The 17,486-nt window shown below is 33.8% G+C and overlaps 1 protein-coding gene across 1 annotated transcript in view; it reads right to left on the minus strand.

Moving 5' to 3' along the window:
- Positions 1 to 1,704: 1,704 nt before the first annotated feature.
- LOC145692918 (tubulin monoglycylase TTLL3-like) overlaps positions 1,705 to 17,486 on the minus strand; it is a 61,238-nt gene continuing 45,456 nt past the window's right edge. The window contains exons 9-11 of the mRNA XM_081768473.1: positions 17,026 to 17,193; positions 11,105 to 11,358; positions 1,705 to 5,028 (exon numbers count right to left, since the gene is read on the minus strand). Coding sequence (XP_081624599.1) covers positions 3,800 to 5,028; positions 11,105 to 11,358; positions 17,026 to 17,193 — 1,651 coding nt within the window. The 3' untranslated portion in view covers positions 1,705 to 3,799. The remainder of the gene's footprint in view (positions 5,029 to 11,104; positions 11,359 to 17,025; positions 17,194 to 17,486) is intronic.

Consider the following 17,486-nt stretch of genomic DNA (forward strand, 5'->3'; position numbering starts at 1 on the left):
TATTTTCAGAATACAACTCCGTAGTTACGGTAAGGAGGCAAAACCTTAAAGAAGAAAATGTGGAAATATTGACAATTTTGTCCCTTGAAAAATCCGAAACATTGAAGAAACTATAAATTCGCCATTAAGTGAAAATGTACGTATATTGTGAATTGATTTTTTTGAAGGGAACAAAATATTAAGAAACACTATGCTATGAATTGCGTCTTAGATAAGTATGTTGTGAATTGTTTTTTGAAGTGAAGAAAATATTAAGACACACTGCACTGTGGTTATATTCGATATATGTATTTAAATCAAACATTAAATACATCCAAATTTAGGAGGGATATCATGTTGTTTTTTCTCAGATGTTAAGTCCAAAATATTATTTATTCATTTAAATTTAAGACGTCAAAATTTAAAATTATTTGTTTAATTTTAAAATTATATTTTATTTTAATTAGCTTTCACAGACTACTTTCTCTATGTGTACAATATACTTGCTTTTCAAAACAATTGCAGAATAAAGCAAATAACCTCTATTTGCTTGTATTAAATCGCGAAAAATAACACCGATTTTGGGCAAAAAATAACACCGATTTCAGGGATAAAATAAAACTTTTTTTTTAAAGCAGTTCTGGAAATCAGAAGTGTCCAGAAACATGCATCACTATACATGTATCAGCGTCATCCTGTAAAAAGTTGTGAAATCTATATCAAAGGATGGCTTCATGATTATTGTTATGCACATCATCCTGTAAGCCATACGAGGCAGAAATTATTGTAGGACATTGCTATACACAGAGGAATTAAAGAGATTGTAGTGTTACAAACGAAAACAAGAAAATGAGAGGACATGTATTATGTATTTGTGTTTGATGTTGAAAGTACCATCCTTTAAATAAAATGATCTCAAAATACTACTAAAGTATCTGTAACTCGTTTGAAATGGTCTTGAGCTCTGCCTTCCCATTAAACATTCATCCCAGTTTTTTGAGTTTCCTAATCATCCGGTCGAATAAGACGGTTACAGAATGTACCATTTCAGCGCATGTTCTGACTCTTTCCATTAATAAGTAGAATGCTACTTTTCTATGTCGTCAGGCACAAATATGTCAGAAACGCAATATATATCTTCTTATTACTTATTTTCGTTTGAGACGGGCTTTAATCTCAGTGGGCAATTGTCGTTGCATTGAGCTAGGTTTGGTTTTCTATATTATTTGCAGTGATAGCTGGTTTTAGGTGACGTGGATACCTACTTGAAGATGTAGCAGCTAAACCGTGTTTCCGGGCGCATGTACTATTTACAAACTTGTTTTTGACACTTGTATCATAATATTTGAAACATAATTCAGTCATTTATCGTTTCTCTTTTTCACGCATTGCTTCCATATTTAGATATTTTTACATGTGTCTAATTTGACCATATGGTATACAACATTTTTTCTATGGTACCTCGCTTGGGTTAATGTTTTTTGCTTAAATGGAGGTAATTGGTTGATTTTCTTCTAAATCTTCTGTCTTTCTGTCTGTCTGTCTGTCTGTCTCTCTCTCTCTCTCTCTCTCTCTCTCTAGATATATAGATATAGATATAGATATAGATATAGATATAGATATAATGATATCTACAGATTAGATTTTGATTTATATCACCCTAGGATGTTCGATGGTCTTCAATGACAAGAGGTTTTTGGAAGAAAAAAAGTTCTTGATCATTGCATTCCAATTTATTTTTAAATCCATACTTCTGTTCATTAAAATTTTTAAGTATCTGTAAACTCTGTATAAATTCTATAATGTGTATACATGTTAACAATATTTATTAACAAAAACTAGGTTAAACATCCTTCATATTTATACTTATGCGATTATATGTAAAAATTACGCAAGTACAAAAATGAACACATGTACAACTTAAAACACACAAATTTATACAAGATAAATATAATTCAAAAGTTTATTTCTTTGTATTAATTTAAAATAGAATTTTACTCAACTGGAGAATGTATTTAGGATTTCCTAAAATTACAGAATTCTTGCTGAATTATCTATTGTATACATTTGATTGAGAAATGATTTCCTCCTCGACTTTGTGACACGATGTGCCCGTTAAATAATGAAATAACAACCATTATATCAAAAAACTTTACTTGGATCTCAAAATGATCTGCAACTCCACGCAACATTCTCATTTGTCATAGGTTGTTTGAGGCCATTGTGAAAGTCCCGAACGAGTATGTTATTCAGTTACAATGCGCTAGATGTTAATGTCGCTGAAAGTTCCTCATTCAATCTATACATTAACTTTATTTTTGGGGGAAAAGAAAAACTGGAAGCTAAATCCGGTGAGAGAAAATGTTTAAACACACTTATCCACTTCAAAACCAGAAGATGCTTGACAAAGAGGACACAGTGTTCATTATTAAACACCAGATGTCAGCTGTTCCGACACTTGTTTCATGATACCGTGTATTCGGACAGGAAAGCATTGAATTATTTATATATAGTGTCTCCATACATTGTAAGGGCAATTTTTCTTGATTTACAGTTAATTTTTTATCACTGCCTTTTGCTTCGTAACACAACTTTTGACTTTCCTCTCACGACATTTCACTTCAAGTTGCCACTGACAAACTGTTCCTTGTTAGAGGTTCTACGATAACACATTCCACTGGTCAGAATTTTACTTGTGTTTGGTTGGTGTTCTTAGTCAGGACTTTAAAAAAATCGTTATTTAATGGGCATTATGCAAATCTGCGTTGAGCTGACGATAAGGATTATGTACAAAAATGTTTTTTACATGAGAGCAAATTAAAGGTGGACATTCCTCTTTTGATATTGGATCCTGAACTAAGGAATATGTAGGTTTAATTTCTCTAACTTGACACTTGACAGCGACGTATAGAAAATTTTCTGTTTTGTTTTCGTTCCACTTGGATAGAATTAGTATTCTGTCGACTGCATATGTGCAAGTAAATTTCAAAAGTATTTTAACTCGTTACGACGGTAATTTTGTAACAACTGGTTGTATGTATCAGTCAATTGTACAGAGCTTCTATATTCGAAGTATGGCAGATTACATAGGTATTAGCTTAGTAATTTTCGTGTTAATTTTTATTTATCGGTGATTGTGTTTCATTATTACTCTAATTTTAGTAATTCATTTTAAGTATCACATTAGTTTCACGAAAAGGAAACATTTCTCTCTTTACTTCTTTTGAATGCTAATACTTGTATATTTCGAATCTAGTTAAAGTTGCACACTGTGTCTGTTTTACTGGTAAGCTTTTTTTATCTTCAGTGTGTCAGATTTGTTTCCGGTTGCCAGTCGGAACACATGTGGTTTGAATTTTACATTTACACACAATATTTTCACTTCTCACAGGGAATGATGAAGAAAATAAAAGCGCCGATAGATTTAAACAACTAAATGAGGCTTAAGTCATTCTATGTGTTGATGATTTATGATTTTTTTGAAAGCAATTTAGTAAAATACTGTAGGTCTGTCATTTATTACTATTATTATTTTCGAGACAGAAGCACGAAAATCTTAACGAATATACTATAATCGACGTACAATCACATGTCGAAAGCGTATCAACTTGAATCACATTGAAAGAGGGCAGTGATGTACGCTTTTTTCTTCTGGTATTTGATTAACAACAATAACATAAAATATAACATTATATAAACTATAAATAACAAAAGTATGTACATAATACATACATATATGTATATACACAGTGTACAAAAAATATATGCATATCTATGAACACAACATTAATTTGATCATCTCCAAGCAACAACAATACATTTATTTTATATTTTCACATACCGCATCTACAAGTTCCTTTGAGTTTATCTTAAAACAATACGCTGAGTTCATGGGAGTCATGAATTGTTCTTTACGATTTGTTCTTGGTTTTAAAGCGTTAAAACAGAGTCCTATTTCGTTGAGGTTTCGTAGTCTATGTAGATCTTTGCCTAGCGAGCTAAGTTTGCTTTTCTGCTTGATACAAGGTAAAGGTCCTTTAAGCAGAGGATAGCTTGGTCTTTTGTCAATTTCTGGCACATATACACGAGGCGCTACAGACAAACGAGTGTTTCGTTTACAATGAAAGGGACTGCCTTCAGTTTGCAAGTGTTTCTTCAGATTGCTCGTAAGAGAATCGTTCTCTGTTCGAGAGACATTTGTAGCATCTCTTCCAGCTTGAGACGCTTTATGTTCCCAAACAAAATAATTATCAGGCTTTTCTCCGTAGGGGCCAGCTCTGCTAACATCTTTGAACAGTTGTAAATTTGTTAACATTAATTCGCATGTCACCCGTGTTTGTTGTAGTTTTTGACGCCATTCTTTCAGTAGCTCTAGAGATTTGTATGCTTGATGGTTTTTCCAGTATTTGCTTGCACAGTTGTCTGTAATTTGAACGATTTTGTTTGAAGGTTGGTTGTCAGAAATCATCGTGGTAACATTATTTTTAGTTTCGTTTGTCTCTTCCACTGCTTCGTTATTGTCTGTCGTATTCTGTGTAGAATCATGAACAGGAATTTCTGCTTCTTTTTCTTTTGAAATTTGATTCATTCTGTCTGACTTACTCTTGGACCTACCTTTCCCATTTGGATGTGATTTTATGCATTCCCTGTTGAATGATCTAGATCCGTGCTCTTTTAGAGATTTATTCGTTTCGAATGCATGTCGTCTGCTAGCATGGCGCGATTGATGCGATGAACTATTCGTGTTTTCCGTTCCTTTTAACTTTGTTTCAGACGTTCTCTTCCCAGAAACCGTGCTAGTTTCCTCGTGCTTGTCGACATTAGCGTGTGGCTCAAAGAGAGGTTTTAAATCATACACTTCAGTTCGATCTGTCGTATCTTTCCCAGCGTTTTCTTTAGTTTTGGTTGTCCTTTGATTCTGTGCCATCTTGCGACCTTGTATAATAAATGATACACCCATATATGGAGGTGCAGACACTGTATTTTGCTTGTAGATTAATTCGAACATACCGATGTCAGCGTGGTCATTCTGACGTCGATCTATTACAACTGAAATAAAACACGTTTAAATATTTTAAAGCAAGTCATCAAGAAGACAGATTTAAAAGTTTATGGCTACTCTTTTACAGAAGGAAGTACAGTATAATATAATTGAATTTACTGTTGTAGAATATACTGAAATACCTAAAAATTGAGTTCATAGTATGAGTTAAACAGATAGCCATATAAAAATTCTACTACTTGTAATTTGCAATTTACTAGTATAAAGTGTAGAACTACACTTTTTAAAGTCAACCTATGGAAATTTTAGAAACTTTGCGTAAAGATCACTCATATTAGACGTAGACTATTATTTTCTATTCTTGGTTATATAAAGAATTTTTACTTATATGTCAAGGTGACCAGAACTTTTATTTTCAAGAGACATCGGGCAAAATGTCTCAGTAGCAGTGATACCATATTTAGCGAAATGATACTATTTTAAATCCAGTATACTTTTCATTCTTCCTTTTATATATTCAATGATATTTCAAGGAAAATTATTAAGAAATAGAAGGAAATAAAAACTTAAATTAATAACTACCTTAAGAAAGTTTTATGCATACAGTAATTCATATAAATCTTTCACGATCTAGGTTCAGCTTCTGTTTAATCGCAATACTAGAGTGTATCAACACTCGGAAAGGCCAAAGCAAGGGTAGGAGATTTTGTAGTGTGCTATTTTGTTGTTGCTTTTAAAATCGTTAGGTAAATTTGTATTTGGGTCTGTCTGAGTTAGTTATTTATTATGTGCAAATCAAATGATTGGAAATAGATTTACTGCACCAATTGCTATTAAATGGCATGTCTATGCTCTCATATAAAAATTAGTATTAACTTTAAAAATAGCCAATTTGAGTTTACGTTTTGAATCAGGAATCGTGCAAATCTAATCGGAAGATTATACATAAAAGTAAATTATTAATTCAATTTAATGTATTTAGTGTATACCGAGATTTGTCAGAATAAATTTATATCGATATACTGGTTTAATTTAATCGTTAAGGAATGTGTTTATCGAAATTAGTTTCTATATATTACATATAGTAGTAAAACCTCGCGAAAATTAGTTTCTAACGAAATCTTGTTATTTATGAAAATGTAAAAATTGTTACATTGAAAATGTTCCTTTCGGAAATTATTATTAAAACATAGTTCCTATAATTTTATTTACTCAGAGGTTTTCATCAGGAAGTAAAAACCTTAAACTCAGAATTTTTTAGGTTCTGGATATCGATGCGATATTTTGAACCAGGTGTCTGCTCTTTATAATAATAGATTAAAAATGAAATGAAATCTTTGAGTTTTACGTCCCACAGTTATGTCGGCTGGGCTAAAGGAGACGGTGATAATGAGAAATGAATGAAGAAAGTGGGAGGAAACGGCAGAACCTCCAAAAAACCCACACACGGTGTCTGTCCACCACAAAATTCACTTGGCGCGAACTGGGATCGAACCAAAGATCCCATGCACCACTGAGCCACCGCGGCCCCAAATAATAGATTATATAATTGATAATTTTCATATATTTGGATATATGTGAAGTATAATCATGTGGCTTTCAGATTACAAGAGACGTCAAACTATCTCAATACTGATATGTTTTAAACTGCAATTAATTCCAAAATAAATAAAGAAAATGGTCGGGTTAAATCGAAAAGTCTAAAGCTATTGCTATTATGGGATAATGTAAATGGGAACTTTTTGTAACAATTATTTAAAGAGATACCTCGGTAGCTCAGGGGTAGAGCAGTCACCTCTGACGCGTAGGATCCCTGGTTAGATTCTAAATCCCACCAAGTTGGTTTTATACGGGGCAAACACTGTGGGCCTTATGCAGAGTCGTTTTGACGTCTGATTAACGTCATACTACGGAGTTGACTAACGGATGGTTATCAAAATTGTATTCAGAGTCTCTGATTAGCACGTAGTATTTGTCGAAGTTAATCACATGTGACTAATTAATCTAGGGCAGAAGCTAATCTTTCACCCACGGTTTAGCGTGCGACACAACATTTCGTATTTCATATATTTTCATTTTTACAGACTACGCATGCGCTCATCTACTATTCCGTAGTTGCCACATTTATTTTTCTCACCCGATGCATTGGAGTTATATAAGTTAATCATACCCAAATCATCTTTTTAGTTATACTCAAAGTAGACTCTGAATACCATAAAGTGCATCTTCCTTAGTAAAGAGTTAGTATGCCCACTAACTAATCTCAGACTAAACTTCGATTAACGAATTCTCTCTGAATACCGCCCTGTGTCTAGATTTCCCGAGATTCTCTCCCACTGTCGTCACTCCACCACTATCATCTAACTCATCACAATTTGCCTTAATCTTGGAGCATAATCGGGGAGCACTGAACTCTCTCTCTGTATACCCATTAACGCTACGCTACTGTACAGAACACTCAATTCTCATTTGAATATTCAGAAGTTCTAGGCACGGTTGAACATTCCCAATGAGTATTGGTACGGAAGAGTGTAGAATTTGTATTGACCATTTATATTTTGAATAATAATTACGGGACACCTGGGTCATGTTTGCTTAAAAACAGGACATTTAGGCATTCCGTTCTCATTTGAATATTCAGAAGTTCTAGGCACGGCTGAACCTTCCCAATGAGTGTTGGTACGGAAGAGTGTAGAATTTGTATTGACCATTTATATTTTGAATAATAATTACGGGACACCTGGGTCATGTTTGCTTAAAAACGGGACATTTAGGCATCCCGTTTGAGAATTTAAAAAACGGGACAAGATTGAAAATAAGGGACTGTCCCGGCTAAAACAGACTCTACCTTTTTTTCTATATATAAGAAAAGTTACTTTCGCATATCTATATTTAAATAGTACTAGCAGCGTTCACCCCGCTTCGCTGCGGTCACCCCGGAACGCAATAAACTTTGTTACTTAGATAATTTTTACTTTTTCGCTTTCAAGTGATATGATAAAAACCATAGAAGATTGCAGTAAATGTTAACATTATATCGCCTGTCATTTATGTTAACCCGCCCCGCTTCGCTGCGGTCACCCCGGAACGCAATAAACTTTGTTACTTAGATAATTTTTACTTTTTCGCTTTCAAGTGATATGATAAAAACCATAGTAGATTGCACTAATGTTAACATTATATCGCCTGTCATTTATGTTAACCCGCCGAGTGACACGGTCATGCGGGTTGCATATAAATACGTTTATTTTTACCTATGATGAACTAACAAAGGATTTGTACGTTATGGACACTTGAATGGTCAATTATCTCAAGACACTGGTAATTAAAAATTAAAGTGATATGATAAAAACCATCTAGGGTCCAAATCCTAATAACCCCCCAAAAATGAAAGAAATTGGTTCAGCCGTATTAGCGTGATGAGGGAACAAAGGATTTGTACGTTCTCTTTTATATATAAGATTATTTATAAATTTTATTTTAAATTTATTCGTTTTCTCTTCTCACGTGTTTACTTTTTGTTTTACAGTTGAAGTTTTAGGTTCGTTTATGAGGAAAAAAATATATCAAGAAACTAGAAGTATAAAAAGCTATTTATTTTTATTAATGTTCCTTAATTTTTGTGCCCTTTATACTTTATTTTACATAACATTACACTTATAAATCAACGAAATTTTCTACGTTAGATAGTAGTTTGAGAAACTGCTTTACAACCAACTTATTCTAGTCTTGTCCATCCCACTTCAACTTCAATTAGCAAAAGCAACGTTCTGTTTTCGTTTTACAACTTAAACAACACAAAGAGGAGTAAGTAAGGTTACCTGAATAACCATAATAGATTACACAGCTAAGAGATTCAGATAAAATTTTAATTAACACATCGATCTGACGAATCTTTATTTCCATAATATTATCGGTCACATTGTGGATCGTAAAGCACCCATCTATGAATTTAATTTAACTAGTTGCTCCGTCCGAACCGTCGGCCCATTTGCAATTAATTCGTTACGATGGATTTAAATCGGCAAATTGCCTACACAGTTTAGCACCTGAATGAAATTAAAAAGTTTTAAATCGGCAAATTGCCTGCACAGTTTAACACTTGAATGAAATTAAAAATTTTCAAATCGGTAAATTGCCTGCACAGTTTAACACCTGAATGAAATTTAAAAGTTTTAAATCAGCAAATTGCCTGCACAGTTTAACATCTAAATGAAATTAATAACGTTTAAATCGGCAAATTGCGTGCATAGTTTAACAACTGAATGAAATTAAAAAGTTTTAAATCGGCAAATTGCCTGCACAGTTTAACACCTGAATGAAATTAAAAAATTTCAAATCGGCAAATTGCCTGCACAGCTTAACACCTGAATGAAATTTAAAAAGTTTTAAATCGGCAAATTGCCTGCAGAGTTTAAATTGAAAACATATACTTAATTTGAGACAAAAAGTCACCTTTAAAAACAAATATAAAAGTTATAGTAAAATTTTTCAAAAATTGAGAACGATAAGCATGAAGTGAAAAGAGTAACTAGCGACATCTATTAGCATCAGACTGGAAGCGATAGCGCAGGTAATGCCATCTATTAATATGAATTAACGCGACACACAGACTAAAATGTTTAGCATTTATTATTAGGACTGTATTATAAATATTTTATGACAACCTTGTGATTTATTTTTATTCATATATGAGCAACGATGTTACGAAACATGAAAATAAATTTATTTTTACTTTTAGCACAATTTTCAATTAAATTATGTTTCATATAGTCTTATTCAAAAATGCATAAAAAATTATGTAGCATGATTTCATTCAAATAAGTATCAGAGATTAAAAAAATTTAAAAAAATAATTTTGAAATATATTTTTGTTATGATTTTATTTAAAAGTACACAAGAATGTAAAATTTATTTTTTTATATATCTTATAACCTTACAGTGATTTTACATAAAAGTACACTAAAAAGTAAAGTTTTATATATTGTTACGACTTTATTTATGTTGAAAATTGTGGAAAAAATAATTTTCGTGTGTTGCAATTGATTGTATGAGACTAAAATGAAAATAGAGTATTAATAAAGGAATTCACTTCTAAATGGGTGCTTCCTGTTTCTATTCGTCTGTATATTGACCAACGATGTGGAATATATATAATATATAAAAAGCTTTTTAGTCGTTTTTTCTTTATGGTCATAGAATGATTCCAAGTAACTTGTAATGACCACTCTGTGAGTAAAGATGGTTAATTAAACTGTTAAACTATATGATTATATTTGAGTATCAAGAAGGTAGATTACATTATAATTGCTTAACAATGCTATGTCTTTTATTGAAAACATTTTTGAAGTAATTAGAGAAAGAAATAAGCATGTTACGTCTGTATTTTTGATTAGAAATTATGCATTAGTTCTAGTCTAATTTGCAAAATATAAATCAATCATTAAACTGACCGATTTCCTAAGCAATGCAGTGACATTGACGGCAAATGTTCGTCTGAGGAAAATGTTTAAATCGTAGAAAATTTACTGAGATAAAAATGTGTAATTGTTGCTAAAGGGAAACGCCTTAACCTGTGAGTAACGCAAATTCCTAATAGTTAGCAGTCGCGCTAATAGGTGTCGCATCTTGCCTCATGCCAGTAGATGGCGCTAATGTGCAGGCAATTTGTAGATTTAAAACTATTGTGACTACTTAATGCAACTTTAAAACTCCATTGTTCCAATTAATTATTTCAAAATAGGACACCGAATCGTAACTATATTTACGGTAGATTCGAGGATTAATATTTGTGTAACCGCAAGTTAGTTGGTGAGCAAACTAGAAATATAATGTAAATAATTATGATTTTTAATTAACTATAATTTTAAGATAGGCTTTAACATAGATTTTAACACAGCAAGACGAAGGCTTGGGGTTGAGAACTAGTAACAACAATATCAGTCACTCCTTTATATATTCGTTATTGAAAGAGATTCTTAAGAGACTCCAATCCTTTAGTTTTTGCCTGTCTTAGATATATCCTACTCATAATAGAATCTTTGCATTTTCTGAATCTTTAATTGTCTCTAAGAAAAAGTATGAATTCCACATTGATAGGAGAACATATTCATTGATCCTTACCTTTTATAACATCCTCCAGGCACTGGGGACACATTCTTGCTGTTACACTAGTTGTTGGAGCCATACAGGGACAAGAATTGATTTCAATCAGCCATGGATAGAAATCTTCCGATATCACGAAATCAGCTCCATAAAGCTCAAAACAGTTCTTGCGTATATCCATGTGTTCTTGTGAAGCTAATAAGGCACCTATTATTCCTTTCTTCATTCCGGGATAGATTCTTTCAGACCACATAGCAGTTTGCCCTATTGTCCTAATGATTAAAAAAAAAAAGATTTTAAAAATTACTTGTTTAATGAAAAATGTTGGAAGTTTTGCAATGAGAAACAAATTGTCCAATAGAATCGACAGTAGAATTTTTATTATTAATTACGATTTCTAAATTTTGTTTTCAATTATACCCTATTTACTTTTGTTTGCAAAACTGACTGAATTATGTTGATCGGTACAAACATTATTTTATCAGTCTTCTATATTTGAGAACGAAACTTCCTTCAATTTAAAAAATACACTTTAGAACTTTTTTTTTGTATTTACTTACTTATTTTTTAGATATCATTCAGGTGATTATTTTATTTGTGTTAACTTTTAAGAAATTATGCGATATGGATACAACTTAAGTATTGTGAATAGGCTTTATTCCCAACATCCAAAGAAATCTACAAATATAGAAATATTAATAAAGTTAGCAGAAGTCTTGTCCTGAATTATATGTGTAACTAATCGAACGACGTTCCTTATTTTAGTTATCTTTCTCAGACATACAAACAAGTTGATTTACTTCGAGAGAACTTAAATATTTTGAAATATACATAACAAATTTTCTGAGTATGTATATAATAAGTTTCTAGAATTCTGGTTATATTTAACCGCTTAACTACCCGCTACCATTTACTACTGAACAAACATAAGTACACCAGAGAATAATTAAGACACCTCCCCCTAGTAGTGGTTGATTTTAATCCTTATAGATGGCGTTTTGGTAGTAGACGTGGCTAAATGACTCATAACTGTTTGTCTTGACCACTACAATTAACTGAAATGAGTGTTCTAATCCGTTCTATGCAAATAGCTCGTCAGGGCGAGTCAAAACATCATAGACTGTCAAAAAGAGGCCATTGTGTTCGGGCTGGGCACACAGCAAATCAAGTCTCTCGTATCAAAGTTTGTTTGTGTATCAAAGTTGACTGTCTTTGTTACTTCAAGTGATGGTCTGACACGCGTGAACGCAAAACGATGTAAAAACTATGATCGCAAAAAGTCTTAATCGAGGGAATCGCCGCGCTGATGTGTTTCACGACTGGTCAAAGAAAATCACTTTCAAACCTGACGGGAATTGCTACTATTCGTCAAGGCAGGACAGGTCTTCCCGAAAGTACATTGGGAGAGAATCTCATGTAATGAACATTTTGTAAAGGGTCCACGAAATAAGGCACCTTTTATAGCGACGCATAAATCTTCAATGGGCACATACTAACTTGTAGTAGACTAGAAACGTGCAGTATATTCCGACGAGTCTCGTTTTTGTCTGTATTCTAATGGTGCAAGATGTCGAGTGCATCGAAAGACCACTCATCGAAGACCATCTGAAGTATCTGAAGCATTTCATCTGAAGTATGTGTGGAAGGTATAGTTCATGCTGGAGGAAGTTCTGTGATAGTGTACCTAGGCACAGGGTGTTGGTCGTATAATGTCTGGAGCTTCCTTAAACAGTGAATGTGAACATGAACCATCATGTTCTTTTGGACATTTTCAGTGACCAGGTATTTCAATTTCTCCAACATCTACATGATGAATATACAGCGAACACGCCTATCTAATAATATAACAACTGCCGTGTTCACAAGTCTCGACACTTGCACCTGGTCTAGCCTACATAGCCCTCAGATTTAAACTTAATTGCAAATTTATGGGGCTATTTGGAGCAGCGAGTGAAATTCAGAAATAGATATCTCCGTATTTTGCTGGAATAAAGGGATCTACTGATGAGCGAGTGGATTTACATTAATCTGGCGTATGTGCTGCACCTCGTAAAGCTACTCTGAAATAGAATTCAGGTCAGAGGCAATATTGCCTTTTATTAGGTAAGTTCGGTGTAGTTATATTAAACATTAGTTAGAATATGTGGATTTCTATGTGATACCACATTTTGTGATTTAATCTGTTACTTTGTGGCAATTTGACACTTTAGTGTAATGTACGAGGGATGAGTGAAAAGTTTTGAGCCTAACATAGAAAAAAAGAATCTAGAACAGAATAATTATATGTATTAGAATAGTACAACCGTTGATATTAATGTGTATCAAGCTCTAGGTCTAAGTAATTTCTTTTGTCCTTTACAGGCTCTTGAAGTGAGTGAGATGGCTGAAGTTTGGAAAGTGGAAAAAATCGAGTACAGGTCAGTCATCAAGTCTCTGCAATTAAAAAGAATATCGGCGTCTGAGATCCACCAGGATATAGTCAGTACCGTAGGTGAATCTTCCCCTTCATATGCCACCATCAAAACATGGGTGCAGGAATTCAAGCGTGGTACCCGGGTTCGATTCCCGGCGGGAGCTCATGTGGTTCGGATTCCACGTTAATCAGTAGGTCCACGTCTCATATAGCCTCGCTGCTGAACGGGACGATAAACTCAAACAATCAATCAATCAATCAAGCGTGGTAGACAGAGTGTTGAAGATGAGCCGAGATCTGGGAGACCCTCAAGTGCTACCTCCACGGGAAACATTGGCCTGATACTTGACATGATCATGGAAAGTCGCCGATTGTCAATTCGACAGATAGCAGACAGGGTGGGCATATCACAGAAGTGAGCATATCATATTCTGAAGGATGAGCTTTGTTTATCAAAAGTTTCTGCTTGATGGATCCCACGTCTTCTGACTCCCGAACAAAAACGCACTCGGTACCTCCTATCTGTGGACAATTTAAAACTGTCAGAGCGTGATGTGGACGATTTTCTTTGTCGATTCATCATTGTGGACAAGTGTTGGGTACACCATTACCGGCCAGAAACAAAACAACAATCCAAACAATGGAAGCACTCCTCTTCACTACTCCAAAGAAGGCAAAGGTGATTCCCTCCGTTGGCAAAGTGATGACCTCTTGTTTTTTGGGATTCCCAAAGTGTGATATTCATTGATTACCTGCAAAGGAGTCATACCATCACAGGACAATACTATAGTGACCTTTTGAAAAAACTTCGAATGGAAATTCAAGAAAAAAGGCCACAAATGTTGTCCAGAGGCATTCTCTACCATCACGACAAGGCCGGGAGCAGCAGTTGCCATGATTACTATTCACGAATGCGGCTTTGAAGTCGTTTCTCATTCTTGTTAGCGTACGTGCCTTTGGCATGGGAGATCTGGGTTCGATTCCCAGCGGGAGCTCATGTGGTTTGGATTCCACGTTAATCAGTAGGTCCACGTCTCATATAGCCTCGCTGTCGAAAGGGACGTTATACTCCTTCCTCGTTCCTCATTCTCCAACCAACTCGTTCCTCATTCTCCAGATCTGGCCCCCTCAGACTTCCACTTCCTCCCTAATCTAAAAAAAAGCTCTAACAGGACGTTTTGCAAGCGATAATGACGTCATGACAGCCGTGGAGGAGTTTTTGTGCACACAACCTAAGGATTTTTTTCTACTGGGATAAGAGCACTGCAGACCGTTGGAGCAAGTGTGTTGCTGTCCAAAGGGATTATGTTGAAAAATAAAGTTATTACCAAATCTGTACTTCCTAAGGCTCAAACCTTAAGTTTTTTTTAAGGCTCAAACCTTTTGAGTCACCCCTTGTATAGTATAAGAAAATCTTGATGATTATATTAAGCTTGTATAGCATACTTATTTGATTACAGGATTTTAAAATTTTATTTTCACATAAATTTCCTTCTTTACAAATTATGTATTATTTACTAATCATGAATATGCAATTCATTTCAGTTCGTCTTTATAATCATAGATATTGTACCAATTCATGTGTAAGACTGAGACTTATCAGATGATAAAGATATATTTTATATAGTTGTAACATACCTACACAATTATTTTTCAGAATACTAAACTGATTATAAGATAACCATGAGGTTACAAAATATTATATCATTTCAATACTGTAAAATATATTCGCTAGTATCAAGATGTTCATTACATTTCAATTTATCTATTATCATTCACAGACTGAAAGAAGCGTTGAAATATACCGGGTGTATCAAAAGTCCGGGACCATAGGCTAATTCCGTTATGAATAAAGATACGAAAACGTGTGAAATGAGGAAAGTTGTTGAAAATAGATATTTTTAAATCTAAAATGGTGGAATTTTTCCAATCACGCTAGACATTTGACCACACCGGAAAAGCGCCCTATGTTAAAAGAAGAAAAAGCAACGTTATCAGTTCAGCAGGCTACTCACACACAACGCTAGGGCACGCAAAAATGTTACGGTGAACGTACAAATTCTTCTATGAGGAAACCTAGAGCATCTCAAATTCAATGTTGTCTTGATGGTATGGTGACACCACAAGGAAACACCCTACTGAACTGGTATGTTTTTTTTTTTTCATTTAACATAGGATGACTTACCAGTGTGAAGCCCAAACGAATGTTGCAATTGGTTAAAATTTCACGATTTTTAGATAACTTTCCGTCAACCCTTTGAAAGTTTCTGGTATTTATTCCACCATTCGAAAATATTCGTGGAGTTTATTATGTAAGAGCATCCATACACGTTGGATTCCATTTTGAAACAACACCGTGTTTCAGTACTTCAAATTCTGTACCAGTAGCCAAACTCCCTCTATAAAAATTGTTGCGTGAGTACCTTAGGATTCCAAACCATGCATATTTGAATAGGACACATATTAGTTCCTAAATAAAGTCTTCACCCGAATACGGTACGTCCCACAGTTTTGGAGCTATGGACCTTTAAAGTTCATTTTTTCATGTTTTCGGCAGCTTATAACTCTGAAAGGAAGCATTTGTGCACCCAGGTTGGCTATACTTTTCCTCTTATCTTGGTCTCATGAATCACCTCCCAAACGTTGTCGGTGTTGTTTTGAAACACCCTGTATATACTATAAAGAGGGTAAAGACAATATTCTGTTACTTGAAAATTGGCCTATACGAGTCATATATTTTGGCGCCTGTTATAGTTCTTAAGACTTTTTAAAATAATAAACAACCAGTGTCACATTTAGGAGCTCGGCACTCCTAGGCACTTTTGCTGTCTGCGTCCCCCAATATCAGCACCCTTTCATCCCTAGCTTAAAAATAAAATTATGCTAAATTATGCTTAATTAGTGAATTAACAATTTATTACAGTTAAACACTACTCACTAGATGCTACAGATAGAAGCACGTAACAAGAAGTAACAAATTGGAAATATGTTCTGAAATAATTTTAGATTTCTTACGCTATCATATTAGAATAGTAAAAAAAAATGTTCATGAAATAGTATATTTGCTCTTGATTTTTTAACTTTTTCGCCCGAAAAAAATATTATTTAATTTTTAAATTTTGCGCCCTTCAAAAATTTTGCGCTCTACGCACCGATCTAGTTGGCCTAATGGGAAATGCGGCACTGTGAACAACACAGTACATTTGTGGGAATTTTCCCAGAATATTATTGTTAATAGAAGTAATAAAAAGCTATTAATAGAAGTAAGCTGTAATTATTGATACAAATACAAATAGTGCTTTAATTTGGACTATTTAATAGTCTACTAGATTTGCAGGTTTGTATCTGCAGCATTTTCAGTAAATATTATTAATTCTTAGAGGTGTGAAAAGCAGTTATTCGAATTTTAATTTTCAGGAAATCTTAAGTCAAATTAACGGATTACGGGAGGGTATATCAAAATATCCTGCTTTCAGATAGTCCAATTGTTAACATGCTAGTCATATAAATGCTAATACAAGTATACCTGAGATATGCTTGAAAAGTGTAGTTGTCCCACATATTTTCATCGGGTAAAGATTGGTCTCTCTCACCGTTTTTGTATTTACTTTGGATGCTATTATTACACAAATGAACTGATTCGTGGAAATTGATAAGGTTGAAAGGTTGAGAACAGAAACGTAAGTAACATTCCCTGAAAAGAAACAAAGAAAAGTATTATCTTTAAAAGTATTGTTAATCTTTATATCATCAGAATGGCACCAGCAATATCATCAGTCAGTGGTCGTGAAACAATGTGTGCTGCTTTGCTATATCGGGTTTGGTTTCATAGTTAAAATCATAGTCACCGGAAAATTGCATATCGATCTGATGTTTTCCATTGTCCAAGGTTTGCTTTTTATAGACTTAAACTAATCACTAAACTAATAGTGTCTGATGAAGCCAAGTGGATATTTGGCGAAACTGTTACAAGCTAATAATTTTTAT

This window comes from Thermobia domestica, chromosome 8 (genome assembly GCF_964235325.1).
Source record: "Thermobia domestica chromosome 8, izTheDome1.hap1.1, whole genome shotgun sequence".
In the NCBI taxonomy this organism is placed as follows: Eukaryota; Metazoa; Arthropoda; class Insecta; order Zygentoma; family Lepismatidae; genus Thermobia; species Thermobia domestica.